Source organism: Huiozyma naganishii, chromosome 11 (assembly GCF_000348985.1).
Source record: "Huiozyma naganishii CBS 8797 chromosome 11, complete genome".
In the NCBI taxonomy this organism is placed as follows: Eukaryota; Fungi; Ascomycota; class Saccharomycetes; order Saccharomycetales; family Saccharomycetaceae; genus Huiozyma; species Huiozyma naganishii.
This window is the reverse complement of record NC_035932.1, coordinates 323166-341651: the sequence shown is the minus strand read 5'-3', so window position 1 is coordinate 341651 and position 18486 is coordinate 323166. Positions and strand designations below refer to the sequence as shown.

General features: G+C 43.7%; 9 protein-coding genes across 9 annotated transcripts; 4 read left to right on the top strand and 5 right to left on the bottom strand.

Moving 5' to 3' along the window:
- Positions 1-188: 188 nt before the first annotated feature.
- Positions 189-860, bottom strand: KNAG0K01635 (uncharacterized protein; the record flags this gene model as incomplete). Its single annotated transcript, XM_022610478.1, has 1 exon — positions 189-860. The coding sequence occupies one exon, from the start codon at positions 858-860 to the stop codon at positions 189-191; it is 672 nt and encodes a 223-aa protein (XP_022466770.1).
- A 2049-nt stretch (positions 861-2909) lies between these two features.
- Positions 2910-4157, top strand: ETR1 (enoyl-[acyl-carrier-protein] reductase; the record flags this gene model as incomplete). Its single annotated transcript, XM_022610477.1, has 1 exon — positions 2910-4157. The coding sequence occupies one exon, from the start codon at positions 2910-2912 to the stop codon at positions 4155-4157; it is 1248 nt and encodes a 415-aa protein (XP_022466769.1).
- A 212-nt stretch (positions 4158-4369) lies between these two features.
- On the bottom strand, positions 4370-5593 carry CSG2 (mannosylinositol phosphorylceramide synthase regulatory subunit; the record flags this gene model as incomplete). The annotated part of the gene is made up of 1 exon (XM_022610476.1): positions 4370-5593. The coding sequence occupies one exon, from the start codon at positions 5591-5593 to the stop codon at positions 4370-4372; it is 1224 nt and encodes a 407-aa protein (XP_022466768.1).
- A 320-nt stretch (positions 5594-5913) lies between these two features.
- OLA1 (Obg-like ATPase) lies at positions 5914-7095 on the top strand (the record flags this gene model as incomplete). The annotated part of the gene is made up of 1 exon (XM_022610475.1): positions 5914-7095. The coding sequence occupies one exon, from the start codon at positions 5914-5916 to the stop codon at positions 7093-7095; it is 1182 nt and encodes a 393-aa protein (XP_022466767.1).
- Positions 7096-7375: 280 nt separating this feature from the next.
- On the bottom strand, positions 7376-8272 carry KNAG0K01600 (SCO family protein; the record flags this gene model as incomplete). The annotated part of the gene is made up of 1 exon (XM_022610473.1): positions 7376-8272. One exon carries the CDS (start codon positions 8270-8272, stop codon positions 7376-7378), a length of 897 nt encoding a protein of 298 aa, XP_022466766.1.
- Positions 8273-8710: 438 nt separating this feature from the next.
- Positions 8711-11734, top strand: CHS2 (chitin synthase CHS2; the record flags this gene model as incomplete). The annotated part of the gene is made up of 1 exon (XM_022610472.1): positions 8711-11734. The coding sequence occupies one exon, from the start codon at positions 8711-8713 to the stop codon at positions 11732-11734; it is 3024 nt and encodes a 1007-aa protein (XP_022466765.1).
- Positions 11735-11991: 257 nt separating this feature from the next.
- On the top strand, positions 11992-12459 carry POA1 (ADP-ribose 1''-phosphate phosphatase; the record flags this gene model as incomplete). The annotated part of the gene is made up of 1 exon (XM_022610471.1): positions 11992-12459. One exon carries the CDS (start codon positions 11992-11994, stop codon positions 12457-12459), a length of 468 nt encoding a protein of 155 aa, XP_022466764.1.
- Positions 12460-12532: 73 nt separating this feature from the next.
- CHS3 (chitin synthase CHS3) lies at positions 12533-15946 on the bottom strand (the record flags this gene model as incomplete). The annotated part of the gene is made up of 1 exon (XM_022610470.1): positions 12533-15946. The coding sequence occupies one exon, from the start codon at positions 15944-15946 to the stop codon at positions 12533-12535; it is 3414 nt and encodes a 1137-aa protein (XP_022466763.1).
- Positions 15947-16360: 414 nt separating this feature from the next.
- On the bottom strand, positions 16361-18322 carry FUR4 (uracil permease; the record flags this gene model as incomplete). Its single annotated transcript, XM_022610469.1, has 1 exon — positions 16361-18322. One exon carries the CDS (start codon positions 18320-18322, stop codon positions 16361-16363), a length of 1962 nt encoding a protein of 653 aa, XP_022466762.1.
- Between the last annotated feature and the right edge of the window lie 164 nt (positions 18323-18486).

Sequence of the window (18486 nt, the reverse complement as noted above, 5' to 3'; positions counted from 1 at the left end):
ACCTGAAAGAGCTAGAGACAGAGGCCAAAGGACAGTGGAATCTTTGCTACCCATTACTTATTGCTTACACACGTACTGTTGTAAGTACAATGTGTGAACAGTCAGTTTTGTAAATGCAGGAGGGTATTTCTATCTAAGGAATATATGAGGTACAGAACACGCCAAGGATGTACGTAAATATTTACAAGCTACACACCAAACTCTCTGCGAAGGTGTAAGGACCAAACTAGAATTGTCAATGCCGCGACCATTAAAATCATCTTGCACTGGTATTTCCCCAGTGACCCGCACAGCGCCATTGCCCCGCCTAACAGGGCCATCACTGCTATGAGTCCCCTGAGAAACGATTCCAGTCTCGGGTGCCTTGGTGTCCTTGCCAATGTTAAAAACTCCATCGGAGAGCCAATTTCTTCTAACGCTCCACTTTCAAAGTAGTCTAAGGGCAGAAGTTCATGTAGTTTTGATTTACCCTTTATGTAGTCTTTAACTTTCTCCAGGTAAAAGTCTGGAGTTGTTTCGATGGCAAACTGAAGCCCATCTTGGATGTTATTCAAGATTGTTGTAACATTCTCAGGATGGGTCTCTAATATTTTCATCTTGTTGGCCAGGATTCCCTCCACAAGTGGGAGGGGAAACACAAAGTCTCCATAAGTTTTTAGAACCTCGGAACTTTGTGCTGTGATGTTGGCAACCTCATCCCTAAATTCACCAGTGGAATAAGGTGCCAATTTATCCAGCATATTGGAGACAGCTTCTTGGTAGGAGTCTCTCATGTGCTGCTTTAGCCTGTACCATTTGCCTTGAACCGCTTGTAGTCCAGACAGGACAAGTAGACCTTGAATTATATTAGTGAATCTCATTATTGTAACTGCTGTTTAGTTGATTTTGGTACTCGCTGGTAATGAATACTTGAGGATAGGGAAGAAAGATGAGAAGATGTATGGACTGGATGAGGGATGTCAGAAATAGCCTGCCCTCTTATACAAAATATTTTGAACTATTACAAGCACGAGTAAAAGAGGGGGCGCCATGTCACTTGGCAATGAGGACCCTGATCATCGTACGATTTTCCAGCAAATAATAGCAAATCGGTATAATCTCGCCACTTTTACTGACCCAATTCAGAGCACTCCAGTACGTTCCCGCTTTGCAACCGGTACACAATACATGCTTCTGGGTATGCACAATGGACCCTGATTATCGTACGTTTATTCGCAAATAATAGCAAAATGGAAACACAATAGTCTACTCACTGCAAGCTGAACCGGTCCCTAAACGACACAATTATGACACAATCATAGCAGTCAATGCGGAACCTGTGACAGTGACTATTCATGGGTCTTCTATGGACCGCTGAACTGTCAGCCGTTAAGCAGTCGTGGAGCTATTGTTATGCAGCTATTAAGGACCTTTTTCTAAAAGAGGAAATAAACCCTTAATGAGGCATATCCATCAGCTAAGCCGTTGGTATACCGTACCTTCTCATAGAATGGTAGTGGGAATCAAGGCTCATGCATTGTTATGGCATAGTGGATGCCACTGTCAGTCTATTTCTAGAAGTAACCCTACCCCTTCTTTTGTGACCAATAAGGTACGAAACCGAGAAAAGATGGGCCAAGTGAATTGAACCGTTCCATATACTTAGCGCCACCATAACCCTTATTATCTGTAGACCACTCCTGTATTGAGTCCAGTAGCTGTGGTTGGTTTAGGTGACCTTACAATTATACCAGGGCGATGGTCCCGGATAGGCGAAGTTACCGTTGGACGCTCTGGTTTGAGTTGTACGTTGAAAATTGAGGAAACCGCAACCCAATTACCGGTTTTAGGCTACTTGAAATAAGATGTATTTGTCACATCGTCTTTTTGAAAGTCGGACAAGAAATGATTCTGATCTTGGTTTGGTTAATAGAAACATAAGTTTCCATCTCCGAGGAGAAGAGAAGAGAAACACTTATTGTGCATCAGTAACCGATACTAAATTTTGGCTGTCGTTTGTTCTGTCCACACCTCCACCCAATCATAATCTTAATCCTGTTTTGTGTATAAGCACTCATTCTGACAGTGAATTCACAGCTCTCATATGGGAATACAGACTACAAGGCGATGTTCTTAACAGTACTAGCTATATAAATACCTAGAAGAGAAGCTGTCATGTCAGCGGAACCGTAAGGAGTATTCAGCAAGAAAATATGCAACCTTTTTACAAACCATTTATCTACAGCTCCATGCCGCATGGAAGTGGTTTGTGCTGAGGTCCTCATGCTCCAAATGCGGGTCAATGTTTAGTCCTATCACAAACCCATCGAAAATTCACACTTCTAAAGACCTTGACACTTGCATATGTAGACCGAGCAACGCATGTTAAAAAGCACAAATGAGCAGCATGCAAGAACAGTCAATGCATCGTTGAGTAAAAAGTCATGTACCCATAAGCAGCGCTTGTCCCTTCAACATCTTCGTCCGAATCTGTTAGGTCCTATGGCATAAAACACAAACCATCTCGAATTCTAATCCTCCTCTTTCTACAAATGTCCAGTTCTGTTACGTACACGGACTCGATGAAAGGTTTGATGGTGCGACTACTCTTCCCATCACTGGAACTGAACACACCAACCACTTTTCAGTATACGTAAGTCAGAGGGATCGTCATAAGGTAATCCTTCTACCTCCCCCATCAAAAGAAATGACCACAACAGCAAGTCGCAATCAGTATATACATCCCGCAGCTATAGACGACAATCTGAGCACTGGTTTGCAAGGCATCCCGAGTCCAGTGTTCCTTTAGTTTGGGACCCTGTCTCTGGGGCAGTAACAGTCCGCTGTTACCCAGCTCACTGTTCTCCAGGGTTCAATTTGCTGCTGCTCGAGGGTCCGAAACGGTTGTTGGAGTTCTGAAATTCTGGCCTATGGGAGAGGCAGTATCCCCTTACCTCCACTTATATATATATATAAGTATTAGTTCTGTGCTGATTGGTATCTGTGGAATTGTAATCTTTGCCGGCAAGCCAATACCAAGCATGTTACCACACACATTTAGAAGAACGATGGCCACTAAGATCCCCACGAGCTTCAAGTCTATCATTTATTCGACGCACAACGTCGATGATTGCTCCTCAGTATTGTCACTGCACAACTATACTGCAGCTGAGGATTTGAACAGCTCGATTGTGGTGCGTACGCTGGCTTTCCCGATCAATCCATCGGATGTCAACCAGTTGCAAGGCGTTTACCCATCGCTACCCCTAAAGACGATGAATTACTCGACAGAAGTACCTTCGGCCATTGCAGGCAACGAAGCTGTCTTCGAAGTTATCCACACTCCGCGTAACTCTTCCGGTAACTTGAAGAAGGGCGACTGGGTTATCCCATTGCAGGCAAATCAGGGTACCTGGTCCAACTATCGTGTGTTCCCGGACTCGTCCCATTTGATTAAAGTGAACGGTCTCGATCTATTTAGTGCGGCGACGGTTTCAGTTAATGGTGTCACGGCGTACCAGTTGGTCAACAACTTTGTGAAATGGAACAAGGGCCAGAACGAGTGGCTGATCCAAAACGCAGGTACTTCTGGTGTTTCCAAACTGGTTACCCAAATAGCCAAGGCGAATGGGATTAAGACTTTGAGTGTTATTAGAGACAGGGACAATTTTGCGGATGTTGCGTCCGTGTTGGAGCAGAAATTTGGTGCCACGAAGGTCATCTCTGAAACAGAAAACAACGACAAGATCTTTGGGAAAGAAAAGTTGCCTGAGATCCTTGGACCGGATGCCCGTGTTCGATTGGCGTTGAATTCGGTTGGTGGGAAATCAAGTTCGTCAATTGCAAGAAAACTGGAGAAGAATGCATTGATGCTGACGTACGGTGGTATGTCTAAACAACCGGTGACTTTACCCACCTCTTTACACATATTCAAAGGATTGACCTCCGCCGGGTATTGGGTCACTGAATTGAACAAGAAAAGTCCAGAGACGAAAATAAAGACCGTACAAGAGTTCATTGAACTGTACAAGTCTGACAAGATTGTCTCACCAAAGAATGAGATAGAAACCGTAGAATGGGATGTTGAAAAGGATTCCGATGATGATGTACTAGGGATGGTCAAAAATGCAATTAACAAGAAGGGCAAGAAACAGATGGTAGTACTGAAATGGGATTGAGCTGACTGGCACATTTTTTACAGCTCTATTATATACCATAAGTTTGTTTGCTTTTTAGTGTCTATTTACATATATTCCTCTCAACGGTCAAGGGTGCACTCTTCATTTATCTTCCACATGATTTTTCCCCCACCTTCCAGCATTTAACCCTCCAAAAAATGACACATTATAAGAATAACTTTTACATATACATAATTTGTTAAGTCTACCAACTAACGCAGCGTCATTGATAGAAATATACAGCTCAAAACAAGGACAATGTACCCGATGACCTCCCATCTGACAATAGTTGTCTGTATTGGTTCTGTCAACCATTCTGCCAGTCCCATGAATATTATCGATCCCAGATTCACCGTTGTGACAAACTCTGGTGGATTTTTCTTGTTCAAATGTAGTAGAGAGAACAGACATGGCACGGTACCAAAGAACAGGGACCCCATCAACGTGAGCCAGAATGTTTTGTCAGCGTAGTAAAAAGAGATGACCTGGTAGCTCAGTTTCAAATCGGGCACAAAGGGGAGCAACAGGATGATGGACATGATACCGATCAGCGACAAGTGTGAGCTCTGCTGGATGAGCGAGGCAGATGGTTTACCGAACCACCTGTGCCACATCACTGCGAAGACCCCCACAGAAAGCGACCCGAGCCCACAGATGAGCGACGCCTTGAGTCTGTCAAACAGGAACAGGTCGGTCACTTCCCCCGTACTTGGGTTGATGGACAGTTTCCCCGCCAGCATGTCGCAGGTGGCCTTTGTGTACGAGATAACCTGTATGCTAGCGAGTGCTGCCATCATGACGAGGAAATTCCTGAACACGTGGTTCTTCCTAGCGATACCACACACACCGTAGAGTAACGTTACGATCTCGAACACGGCTGTGTTTTGGATCAACGCGACATCGAACGCGGGGGACAACGACAGAGCCAGCATGTACGTGAAAACTGGGATCATGGTGAAAATGGTCAAGAAGAGCAACTTCCCAATGTATTGGACAGTAGATTTCGTAGATATCGCAGTGTCCTGTGAATGAGCTGCACTTGTGTCCAATTGTAAAGTCAAATCGAGACTCAGCGCCGAAGGTCTTGGCGACACGATATTCTGCAATTCGTACTCCTCCTCTGAAGAGTTGCTCACCATGTTCTCTCTTTCGTCTGTACCGTCTGGTACTCGCGAGTACCCACTGCCCATGGACCCGATTTTATCCGTAAAGAAACTTGTTATCGGTAATAGCAGTAGCAGCGAGACAAAATATATGAAGGCCAGGTATATGGTCATGCATCGCTTCATCTCCTCGTTGGAGAACCCATTGAGCTTCGCACTGCTCTCCTTCGCAGGGTCGACGTCCATGAACTTCTTCGACTGTATAATCGAGAAGCCCTTGGTCTGTATCACGTACCCAATCACGGCCGTAAACCACGCTACTCTGCGGAGCATTTTCCCACAATTGTATCTATACCTGCAAGTGACCTCACCCTGTTGAACCGCACACAGGACTTACCACTGGGGGGAGGGACAGAGGGCAGTACAGATAATCAACTGAACAGTCTTCGCATCCCTCTTCCACTCACTCTGTTCCAAAATATCGTAGCCGTTTACCCGGTCCCGGCCTTACTTAAGCTGAAAATTTTTTTCCACTTCGGTCGAGCAGTGCTGCGTTGGACGTCCTAATGAGAGGCTGTCTCGAGTGTTCATGAAGCCTCAGAATACGTATATACACACGTACACACGTACACGGAAGAAGCAATTAGTACAGTATGCCACCAAAGAAGCAAGTTGAGGAGAAAAAAGTCCTTTTGGGCCGTCCAGGTAACAATTTGAAGGCTGGTATCGTCGGTTTGGCGAACGTCGGGAAGTCCACTTTCTTCCAGGCTATCACCAGATGTCCATTAGGGAACCCAGCGAACTACCCCTTTGCGACAATTGACCCAGAAGAGGCCCGTGTCATTGTGCCCTCGTCGAGATTCGACGAGTTGGTCAAGATTTACAAGCCTGCCTCTGAGGTTCCAGCGCATTTGACCGTTTACGATATTGCAGGGTTGACTAAAGGTGCCTCCGCTGGTGAAGGTTTGGGGAACGCTTTCTTGTCCCACATTCGGTCCGTGGACTCCATTTACCAAGTCGTCCGTTGTTTTGATGATGCGGAAATTATCCACATCGAGGGTGACGTTGACCCAGTCCGTGACTTGGAGATTATTCTTGGTGAGTTGAGATTGAAGGATATTGAGTTTTCTCAGAAGGCATTGGAAAGTGCTGAGAAGATCGCCAAGAGAGGTGGCCAGTCTCTAGAGGTCAAGCAGAAGAAGGAGGAGATGGCTTTGATCGAAAGAATCATCAAGTTGCTAGAGGACGGGCAAAGAGTGGCCAACCAGGAGTGGACTCCAAAGGAGGTCGAGACCATCAACTCCATGTTCTTGTTGACCGCGAAGCCATGTATCTACTTGATCAACTTGTCCGAAAAGGATTACTTGAGAAAGAAGAACAAGCATTTGCTAAGAATCAAGGAATGGGTCGACAAGCACTCCCCAGGTGACTTGATCATTCCATTCTCTGTGTCTCTAGAAGAGAGACTGTCCCACATGAGCGAGGAGGAGGCCGCCGAGGAGTTGAAATCCATCTCCGCGCAGTCTGCCCTACCAAGAATCATCACGACAATGAGAGAAAAGCTTGATCTGATCTCCTTCTTCACTTGTGGTCCAGATGAAGTACGTGAGTGGACCATCAGAAAGGGCACAAAGGCGCCTCAAGCAGCAGGTGTCATTCACAACGACTTAATGAACACCTTTATCCTGGCCCAGGTCATGAAATACGAGGACGTTGTTGAATACAAAGATGATGCAGCCATCAAATCGGCAGGGAAACTGCTACAGAAGGGTAAAGATTACGTCGTTGAAGACGGTGATGTTATCTATTTCAGAGCAGGCGCTGGGAAGAACTGATTTACCAAACTGTAAATCTAACAGCATTTTTTTGCCCGCCGTACCCAGAAAAGATAGCAACAACAACAACGCACACTTCATAGATAATTTATACAACAGAGTCGAAATTTCTTTTCATCAATGCTATATGTAGTACTTGGATTGTAATAAGATTGGATTATCGCACAACATCAGTAGGCAACTTTCTCTACGTAAACCATATCCTGGTGATTTCCCGTTCATTCTTAATTACATCACTCCATTTTGTGCACTAAGATCTAGTACGTATTTACATGTATTTTCACTTGAACAGAAACGAGTACCACCTCCCCATTCTCTTCTCTCTTTCCAATCGCGGCACATACGCATTAATCTGCGCCTTCACTTTCTCGAGCCCTTCCTTCTCGTCGTAAATAGTGCCTAACCCGTCGATAAACGAGCCTTCAGGGTCGATCAGATAGATAAATGTCGAATGATCGACAATGTAATCGTCCTTTGCAGTTACGTTTTCTGGGGTTGAAAAGAAAACTTTGTACTTGGCACACATATCCTTTATCTGCGAATGCGAGCCTGTCAACCCTATTATTTTCGAGTGGAAATCTTTCAAGTACCTCTTCATGACATCTGGTGTATCCCTTTGCGGGTCACAGGTGACAAATATGGGTTGCACGTCCATCTTCAACTGTTTCTTTATTTCATCGACCCAAAATGCCATTTTGTCCAGTTCCGCAGGGCATATATCGGGACAATGCGTGAACCCAAAATACAACAGACTGAATTTACCCAAAAGTTTGTCACTGGAAAACGGACGCCCATCTTGATCGATTAAATTAAAGGATCCCCCCACTGCCGCCCTATTGGATTCTGCCTCCCTCTCCACTTCAAGTCTCTGCTTCTCTTTTGAAGCCCAGTAATAGACACCAGCACCGAGAGCACCCAGTAAGAGAAGAATCTGCGCTGTAGACATCCCTTGCTTATTCCTGGTCGGAGTTGTTCCGTTCCTCAAAATTTGACTCGTTTGACCACTGTCAGAGCCAATTTTAATATCACTCAATTTGATCTTGTTGATCTCTTCAACTAGCGAGGGGTCTTGTTTATTGTATTTCATGGAACTGGTAGATATACAACTCCTCAATTGCAGGGGCACCCCTCGCACAACCTTCAACGACCTACCGGCGAATAACTGTCTCTTCAACATCTCAACAATAAACTCACTCACTCACAATCAAACCTACTCCAGATCACAAACTACTACGCTCTAATCGGGATAATGGCACGGTACCTAGCTAGACTTAACGCTAATCATCATCCTCGTATATGAGGCATGGTCTCTCCCAACATCACCAGATGAAGAGGAATGAACACTGCAAGCCCTAATTAGGGCTTCTTTTTAGAATATTTACATTATTCCCGATTGGGAAACATCGACACTGTTTGGGATATGTCAACTTTGAAGAGATGTATTCAAATAAGACAGTAGTCCCCGAGAGTTTGGGTTCTTGGCAAGACTCGGGAGTCCTTGAGGATTGGAAGTTCAGACTGGCCCTGTTTTCTATTCTGCTAGTGGGCAATCAGTTGTTGACCTTTTTTTTTTACACTCTGGCCACTCTGCTAAAGCCATTTAGATACTTCTCTGATGACCCGCAATCCGTTTATGGCGGATCCTTCCAGTGGGTCTCCAACAAAGTCCCCCGCTAGACCGGCTTTGACCAGATTTCATACCAATAATAGTGCTATGAATGATCCAGACAGTGAATTTAACTACAGTGGTTCACAATCCCAGAATTTCCAAGGGTTGCCGCCTGCTCTGCCTCAATCGCCTTCCAAAGCTGCGCTGAGATACTCACCAGACCGTCGCCACAGAACTCAGTTCTATAGGGACAGCAACCCTGCTTCCCCCATGGTACAAAACAATTACCTGTCCCCCATGGGTTCCCCCCGCAAAGTTGGTGACGTTGCAATCGATTTGGGACGTGGCCATGGTGGGCTTCCTGAACAAATGCATTCTCCCTTCATCACTTCTCAAGAAAGGGAAAATATGCAAAGATATGCAACAAGATCCCCAGTAAGATCTCCAGAGAGGGTCCCCCCCAATCCTCAAGATAGGCTGCCTCCTATCACTTTTTCTTACCAGGACGATTACCCACTTCATGATGCTACAAAGTCAGCGGATATGACCAGCAGCTACTATTCAGATCCAAAGCTCCGTCAAACAAGTGTTCCAGGGTCAAATAATTTGTTCGGGAGAAGATACTCTCAGGACTCAAAATTCACGGCCTCTAGTGAATCAACTGCTGCGAGATCGTCCTACGAAAACGACAGTAAGTTCCGTAAATCATTTGATGAGGAGTCCATGATGTCTGTGGATACTTTCAAAGAGACCAGGTTTGAATTAAACCACCCCGTGCGCCGGGATTATGTAAGAAGGGCCAACTCAGAAAGCAAGAGGAGACCACAACCTCATGACCCAACTTTAAAGAAGGCAATGCTAAAACTGGATAACCCAATTCCAAGAGGGCTATTGGATACGTTGCCCAGACGTGACAGCCCGGAATTCACAGAAATGAGATATACTGCTTGTACGGTGGACTCTGACGAATTTTTGGAGGCTGGTTACAGTCTCAGATTTGCTGAAATGAATCGTGAATGTCAAATCGCTGTATGCATCACGATGTACAACGAGGATAAGATATCGTTGGGGAGAACAATCCATTCCATCATGAGAAATGTGGCGCATCTATGTCAACGTGATAAATCCCAGGTTTGGGGGCCTGACGGATGGAAAAAGGTTTCCGTCATCTTGATCAGCGATGGTAGAGCCAAGGTGAATCAAGGTGCTCTCGATTATTTAGCTGCATTGGGTCTTTATCAAGAAGATATGGCAAAGGCGTCGGTCAATGGTGACCCAGTGCAAGCTCATATCTTTGAACTAACGACTCAGGTGTCCATCAACTCACATCTAGATTACGTCTCTGAAGGCATTGTGCCCGTTCAAATGGTTTTCTGTTTGAAAGAGGAGAACAAGAAAAAAATCAACTCCCATCGCTGGCTATTCAACGCCTTCTGCCCCGTTTTACAGCCTACTGTTGTTGCGCTGGTTGATGTTGGTACCAGATTAGGCGATACAGCTATCTACCACTTGTGGAAAACATTTGACAATGATTCTAACGTTGCTGGGGCAGCCGGTCAAATTGTCGCAATGAAAGGGAAATACGGTAAAAAGTTACTAAATCCGTTGGTGGCATCTCAGAACTTTGAATACAAAATATCCAATATTTTAGACAAACCACTGGAAAGTTTGTTTGGTTACATTTCTGTGCTTCCCGGTGCTTTATCAGCCTATAGATACAGGGCTTTGCAGAACCATGAAGACGGAACAGGCCCCTTGCATTCATATTTCCTCGGTGAGACACAAGAAGGAAGAGACCATGATGTGTTCACGGCAAATATGTATCTGGCCGAGGACAGGATCCTTTGTTGGGAACTAGTAGCCAAAAGAAGTGCCAAATGGGTATTAAAGTACGTCAAAGAGGCCACAGGTGATACCGATGTTCCAGAAGACATTCCTGAATTTATTTCTCAGAGGAGACGTTGGTTGAATGGTGCGATGTTTGCTGCACTGTACGCACAACTTCACTTTCTTCAAATCTATAAAACTAAACATTCTGTGACTAGGTTGATCTTTTTCCAAATCGAGTTCTTTTACCAGTTTGTACAGATGCTTTTCTCATGGTTCTCGATTGCCAATTTTGTCTTAACCTTCTATTATTTGGCGGGTTCCCTAAATGACGTTATTAAGCATGGCGAGGCTCTTTTCATCTTTTTGAAATATCTGATATTCTGTGATTTGGCAAGTCTGTTTATTATCTCCATGGGTAACAGACCACAAGGTGCCAAACATCTGTTTATTATTTCCATGGTAATTATAACAATATGTGCGATTTATTCATTGGTCTGTGGTTTTGTGTTTGCCGCGAAGGCCCTACATTCTGGTTCGGAACCTCATAGTGTTTTTGTCAACATTATTGTTTCCATTCTGTCTACCTATGGTCTTTATGCATTCTCCTCGATTATTTACTTGGACCCATGGCATATGCTTACCTCATCAATTCAGTATTTCGTTACCTTGCCCGCTTTCACGTGTACTCTGCAAGTCTTTGCCTTCTGTAACACCCACGACGTCTCCTGGGGTACAAAGGGTTCCAATGAGGAATCGAAGAAGTTGGCAAATGCGATTGTTGTTCAAGGCCCAGACGGGAAACAAATTGTTGAGACAGACTGGCCTCAAGAAGTAGAGAAAAAGTACATGGAAATTAAGAGCCGTTTGAAGGAACCCGAATTCAAAGAAAACAAGGTGGATTCCGTTCAAAGGCATAATGATTATTACAGAGACATTAGAACCCGTATTGTGATGATATGGATGCTCTCAAATATGATTCTGATTATGTCCATTATCCAAGTTTACAAACCAGAAGACGCGAACAATGGTTACCTAATTTTTATTTTGTGGTCCGTAGCAGCTCTAGCCGCATTCAGAGTGGTTGGGTCCATGGGCTTTTTGTTTGTAAAATACTTGAGAGATTTGGTTCGTTTCCATAATAAGCGCGAGGGAGGTAGCTCGATGAAATTGTCGATGAGTAATCCTTTCAAGAAAAGCTAAACAAGCGATATACCCAATATTTTCACGCTAAAATACTCAAGAGCCGCCACAGTCAAACAGTGGGTTCATTCAAACTCCGGTTTGACTTAATATTTAAATGTACATTATCTCAACATATACCACGTTGTTTCTACATCATGAACTTTCAAATTTTGAACTTCCATAGATTCACAGTATTTTTATTTTTTTTTGCTCTAGTGTTTGCCGGGATGCCGCACCTACAGTAGGGAACAAGTAAGTATACCACGACATCGAGCATGGGTAATATTACGTACCTTAAAGGTAACATCCTTGCAGAAAAGGAGTACCCTCGTATTCTGCTTCATTCATGTAATTGTAGTGGCTCTTGGGGTGGTGGTATCGCATATCAACTTGCATGTCGTTTTCCAGAGGCAGAAAAGAAATATGTTGAGCTGTGTGAAAATAACAGGACTGGTTTACTAGGGAAATGCAGAATCATAATGAGTAGTAGAAATAGTAACTTACTTATTGGATGTCTCTTCACCGCCCCGATGGGCGGTTGTGACCAGAACGACGAAACTATTTTAAGATATACAAGGAATGCATTAAAAGATTTAGCACGACAGATTAAAGACCAAGAAAGTTTGGCGGACTACAAACTGGAAATGCCAAAGATTAATAGTGGCATATTTGGTGTTCCTTGGGAGCAGACTGAAAGCATTCTGCATGAATTCGCAGAACAGTTTACGGTATATGTACTTTAAATATGTTCCGCTAATGCAAATGGCCTGTATGCTGAAGTAAGTAAATATGCCACATTACTTTATATGCGCCTTTTCATGAGTCAAACAACGGGCTATCTCTGCTATTCCCCATAAACTCATTGTTTTCCAAGCGGTCTCTATTTTCATATTCACGCCAAGTCTTCATCTGTATACTGCTATAGTCGAATTCACCCTCAACATCGTCTTCTAACTTTTTGTTGCTTCCGGCAATGGTTCTGGTTTCGCCCCAAGAAAAGTCATCGAATTTCCAGTATGCGTATGTTGGAAGCACAAAATTCCATATTGGCAGAGCGGCAATATAGATTGCCATCCACATTAGGTACGACCATTTGGTTGCCGTAACCACAACCAAAACACCGGGTAGACCAAGGATGACAGCTAACAACACCAGTGTGATAATGGGAGTTGGTGTGGATACAATAGCAAAAATGATCACGTAAATGGTGAAGCAAATTGCCAAAGGTAAAACCAAAGTACCCATCAGTTCGATGAAGATGACAAATTGCATAGAAAAACAGAAGGTACCGCAGAGATCTCGGATCAGGACCAATTCAAACAGATTGTGGACAGTGGAATTAATCCAACGACGACGTTGAGATAGCAGGACTTTGAAGGTATCAGGTACGATTGTTTTGCAGGCGGCTTTCGGTAAGAATATTTGCTTTCTCCTGGGGAACGTTTTCAGCATCAAGTAAGACAGGTACCTATCTTCTCCTAGCAGTAGCAAATTTTTCTTGTGCAAAGAGTCGGTAACGTTGTCTGAGTAACGCTCAACAATGTCAGGATTTGCTAAAATGGGTACCCAGTAACCGTCAGAACCTTTAGGAGCCTTGATCCGATAAATAGAAAAGCAACCGGGAAGACAACTAACAGAGCCAAACACAGATTCAAATGCCTTCGCCTGATGATGGGAAACGAAATATTCAAAGACCTGGATTGCTGTGACCCATGACTGACTTTTGTTTGCGATTTTTGTCTCGCCACATAGGCCCATAATTGATGGGTCTTTTACCATTTCTGCGACCATGTGTTTTAAAGAGTCAGGAAAGACCTTTGTATCAGCATCAACCATTAGAACAGTTTCGTAGAAATCGGCCATTAAACCAGTCAGTTGCCATATATTTTTCAGTAGCTGGAATTCCAATTCAGACATTCTTTCATCAAACGTAATCTTCTGCAAAAAAGACATCAATATTATCTGAGAATCACGTTTACCTCTGTTTCCTGGTTTCGCAGATCCCTGTTCTTCTGCAGTGCCACATTTAACAATAGTGACTATAGGAACACGGAGCTGTTTATCTGAAGGTACTGTACTATCATCAAACTTGTAAAACCCAGCGTATATTTTGGCCATGTTGTGTCTTTTTGAACCGGACGCAACGGCAACGTAAGAGTAAGGAAGAACATCTTCAGGGGGGGTTGTAAAGTCTTCCATCATATCTAGAGCAATTTCTGGTGTAATTTTGTCGTTTCCTGAACCTTTGATCAGACCATCACACACTACCATCAGAAGTTTATGGGAGTTAGGGTAGTCGGTCACAGCCAAGGAATCTAATGTCGCTCTCAAACTTTGTTCGTTTTCTGAATAACAAGTGACAAAGCATATGGTATGGGCCAGTGGGTAGCCAAAAGGTTTATATTCAACAGGAGGTTGTTGGACACTGTCGTGATGGATAATGGTGGGGTCTAAAGTCTCTGGAGGATGATAAATTGAATCGCGAGATTCTGTTAGGCCGTCCATTATAGTTGAGTTTGACGGATACAAAGAGTCATTTTTATGCTCGGTAAAGTTGGCCCGCGATTCTTTATCGGCTATTTTTTGGGCGTTTTGTAGTGACATGGTGGTTGCGTTTCTAAATTCTACAGACAAATCGGAGTTATCAATGAAGTTATTGCTTCTCGTCGCATTTGCTTTTCTGTTTGTTTTGTTTTCTTCGACACCGTTAAAAGTGGTGTTCCCGGAGGCTAATGAATTACTTTGGTGCAGAGTTCCAGGGCCGTTTGGATTCTCAGACCAGTCCTCGATAGCATTTAGGTAATCATTCATGCGATCATTCTCGAGAAAACCCACACCTTGCTTTCTGGAAACAACCCATCTGAAATAGCATGCTACAGCAAATTTAGCCACAACGACGGACAGGATAAACACGAGGGAAACGTAAAGTACAACATCTGATGCAATGCAACCAACAGTCCTAGAATCGATACCCCCCACTTTTATGGTTTCGCTTAAGCACCTTGCAATTTTCCTCTCATATGCAGTCGACAAAACGATCGAAAGATCATAGCCTTGCAGTTGCGAGTTCAATAAATCGTCAAATATCGGAGGGTATTCTAATTGATCTTTATCTAGCCATTTCAACAAGTCCAAATCTAGGACATCGTCGTTGTATACCACTAGGTTTCGAGAGGAATTTGCCAAGCTGTCCCAGGTGAAATAGACGTCGGCCTCACTTTTTAGACTGTAGAAACTTTTCCTGGCACTCTCGGAGGTATGGCAGCCCCACCCATCATAATGCTCAGAAGCCGTAAAGTTTGGTTTAGTGGATCCATCAATGTCTCTGACTTTACAAGGAAAATACCATGCGAGGTTGTTGTTATCATCATGGGGTATCGAGGAGTTATCTCTGGGTACAATCACATTATGGCAATTTCCATTAACATTTTGGAAAAGGAAAGAGACGTCTTTTCCAGCAGTTGTCCAAGGGCCTCGTATTTTGCTCACACCATCGGCTTCTAGGTCGCTGCCTTCGGTACCGGTACCATCGAAAAGGTACAGTTTTCCATTTGCTGAAACGTATCCCGACGAAACGTCATCTGATTGCAAACGTAGTGACGGTGCTCCACATACAGTTTTCGTAAACCCGAAGGTTAGATATGCGATAATTGCTCCGATATACACGATTACGGAAAGGATCGCAATCTTTTCCCTCCAAGCCATTTGCCTCTCCTTCTTTGGCATCCCGAATAAAGTTAAAACGGGGCCTGGTATCCAGAATGTAATGACTCGGCAGTATATCTGCCATACAGAGACACCTTTGCTAGGTTCTAAAGGTTTCGCCGCATGTCTTATTGGCGGGGTATCGTTGAATGGATTCTGCGATGGGGCAGCGTCCTCGGAGTGAGATGAGCCTGTGTCCTCATTGGGCATCTCTTGCATTGGATAACTACTGCTCTCTCTAAACCTATTATTGTAGGCCATGTTTTCGGACAACAGTGAGTTTCTCGAAGGTCCGTAGAATGGAGGGTTTACCCCAGTAGCGGAAGTTTGGACGTTCAACCGATCCGCATGCTCTTGTGTCTTCTTCGCGTAGTAGTAATGCGGATCTTTGGGATTATTTAATCTGTTTCTTTCAGGCCTAACGAGCGAACCTTGTCTACGAGGCAAATTCGACCTCAATGAGCCGCGCCTATCCCGGAGAAGCAACTCTTCGTCCAAATGCAAATGGTAGTCATCGTTATTCATCGCTATTCGTAGCAGTTCTTTGGAGCAAAAAGCAATCTAAAACACAGCCCAAACAGCAATTAAGTTGTAGTAACGAATTGGCAGTTGTTGGTATTTATAGCTGAACCCCAGCTCCTCTCTTCAATCACGCAGTATCTTGAGCAGACCTCTTATTTATGGTAAATTTTTCAGGTCAATTACCTTTGTCCCAAAAGGAAAATTTTTTTTCGTCACTCGAGATTCTCGAAAATAGACGTATAAGTAAAAGTCCTGTTTCCAGTATATTATATACACCACGTACATGATCAGGGTATACGTTATACATTATACATTATACGTTATTAATCATTATTAATTTTTGAGATTCATGATAGTAGTCTACAGGTATAAAGTGTTTTATATTAATTTTTCAGTGATGAAAAAATAAGGTAGAGTTTAATAAAAGTACTTCTTTTCATCGCTGTCGTGCACATCAACGCTGACAACGTCGTCATAGAGGTCCTCCTTTTCCAGAGTTTCGAGCCACTCCTCTTCAAAATTCTCCACATCGGCCCATATCTGAAACCAGCCCTTATCCTTCAAGATATTCTTCACTGGTTGGCCTGGTACGGGGAATAAGTAACAAAGAATGGTATACGCAAGAAAACTGATAGCATACCCTACCCAGTAACTGAGGTAGTAAACTCTCATTGCACCAATGGAGACTGTGATTTTGGGGGCACCGACATCACCAATGAACCCGGGCAGATTTGGGGCAACACCACATAAGTATGCTACTAACGCCCTCCAGTTAATACCGTATTTGTTACCGTACATGTAAAACGAACCCTTTCTGTTCGAGTACAGATGGGTTAATTTCAAATACCCTCTTCTGACAACAAAGTAATCGGAACATATGACCCCCGCAATACTGGACAAGAAAATGGCGTACGCTGACAGTGCCATTGTAAACTTTGAAGATGTTGACATCATATTCCATGGACAAATGCACAGCGCCATACACGCACAAAAGATGGAACCACGTCTGATATTCAAAAATTTCGGTAAAATGGCAGTCAAGTCAGTACCGCAGGATAACGAGTTCGCAGAAATGTTGGCCCCCAACTGTGCTACAGCGAAAACAAACGATATCAAAAATACGCCAGCTCTTGTGCCCTTAGTGTAACTTCTTATCAAATATTGTTCTAAGACTTCCACAGGTGACCAATAGTTGATACCGTACATTTCATACCCTGCAGCGGTGACCAAGATACCAATCAAACAAGTAATCGAAAATAAAAATGGGATACAAATCAGCTGCGAATAGAGAGCTGCATTCTTTGTCTTGGCAAACCTCGAAAAATCAGGTGCATTTAGGGTCAACGTGGAAAAATTGGCCATACAACCCATCAAACTTCTCAAGAATGCCCATGAAAATGCTGTACCCGTCAGCTGAGTATCGGTCAAACTACCCAATGCAATTTTATTATGTGCTTTTTTTATTGACCAGATTAGAAAGCCGAACGCACCAAATGGAACCAAGACGGCCTTGACGGTGAACAAATGTCTCACTTTGTGCGGAGGGACCCACAGAAATGGTAATTCGCATGCCCAAAAAATCATGAAGCACATGAATTGGTATGTAGTGGAGTTTGGAGAACCAAAATGGTTTGGTATCCTATCTGGTAGATCGTTACCGAATATTGAACGCAGCATCAAAGATACCGGTTCCACACCCAACCACGACTGGACTGCGTACCAGACAATAGCCATGACAATTCTGTTGATGATGGGCCACAATGAGAAGAAAATCCCAAACGAGGCTCTAGTCGTTATAGGAAATGAGATGTGGTAAGATGAGCCGGCTCTGGATGCTAGACATACAAATATACCGACGAACGTGTATCCTATCCAAATGGTGATCCAACATTGCCACCAGTTCAGCCCCAATTGTAGACCTGTGGCGGCAATCTGCCATGTATTGATATTGAAACACTCAGCAAGCCAAAAATAACAGTAGTTGAACCAAGACCAAGCTCTTCTTCTTTCCTCCACAGGCCTTAGATCGCTATTGTACATGAACGAATCTAAGATGGAAACATCGGCAATGGATTTATCGACTATCAAATATTTGTGATAGATTCTCTTGAAAAAGGGCTCATCCTTGAATGGATCCTCCTCTTCCTCCTCCGTTTCATTTTCTTGTGATTCAGTATCTTCAAACCCCATCTCATCCTCACAAATATGCGTTGACACAGCGCTACTGCTCCCCACAGGAATTGTTCGCACATTGGTTTCGTGCTTTTGTCGGCTGTAAGCAGATTTCTGATACGATGAAGTGTCTAGGGCCTCATACTCACTGTTACGATGGTGTGACTTCTTTGTAGAGGAGAAATATTCAGTAACATCCTCGGGCATTTTTCTTTGAGTATCGATAGGTAGGCACGGCTGATCGGTATGTCAAAATGTGGGGAAGCTGCTGTTTAATTTGACTCAAAATTCAGAGAAGAATTTTCTTTGGTATCTAGCTAAAACAGATATTCGTGTACAGCTTGTGGCCAAGCAGTTTCTGAACCGAAGAA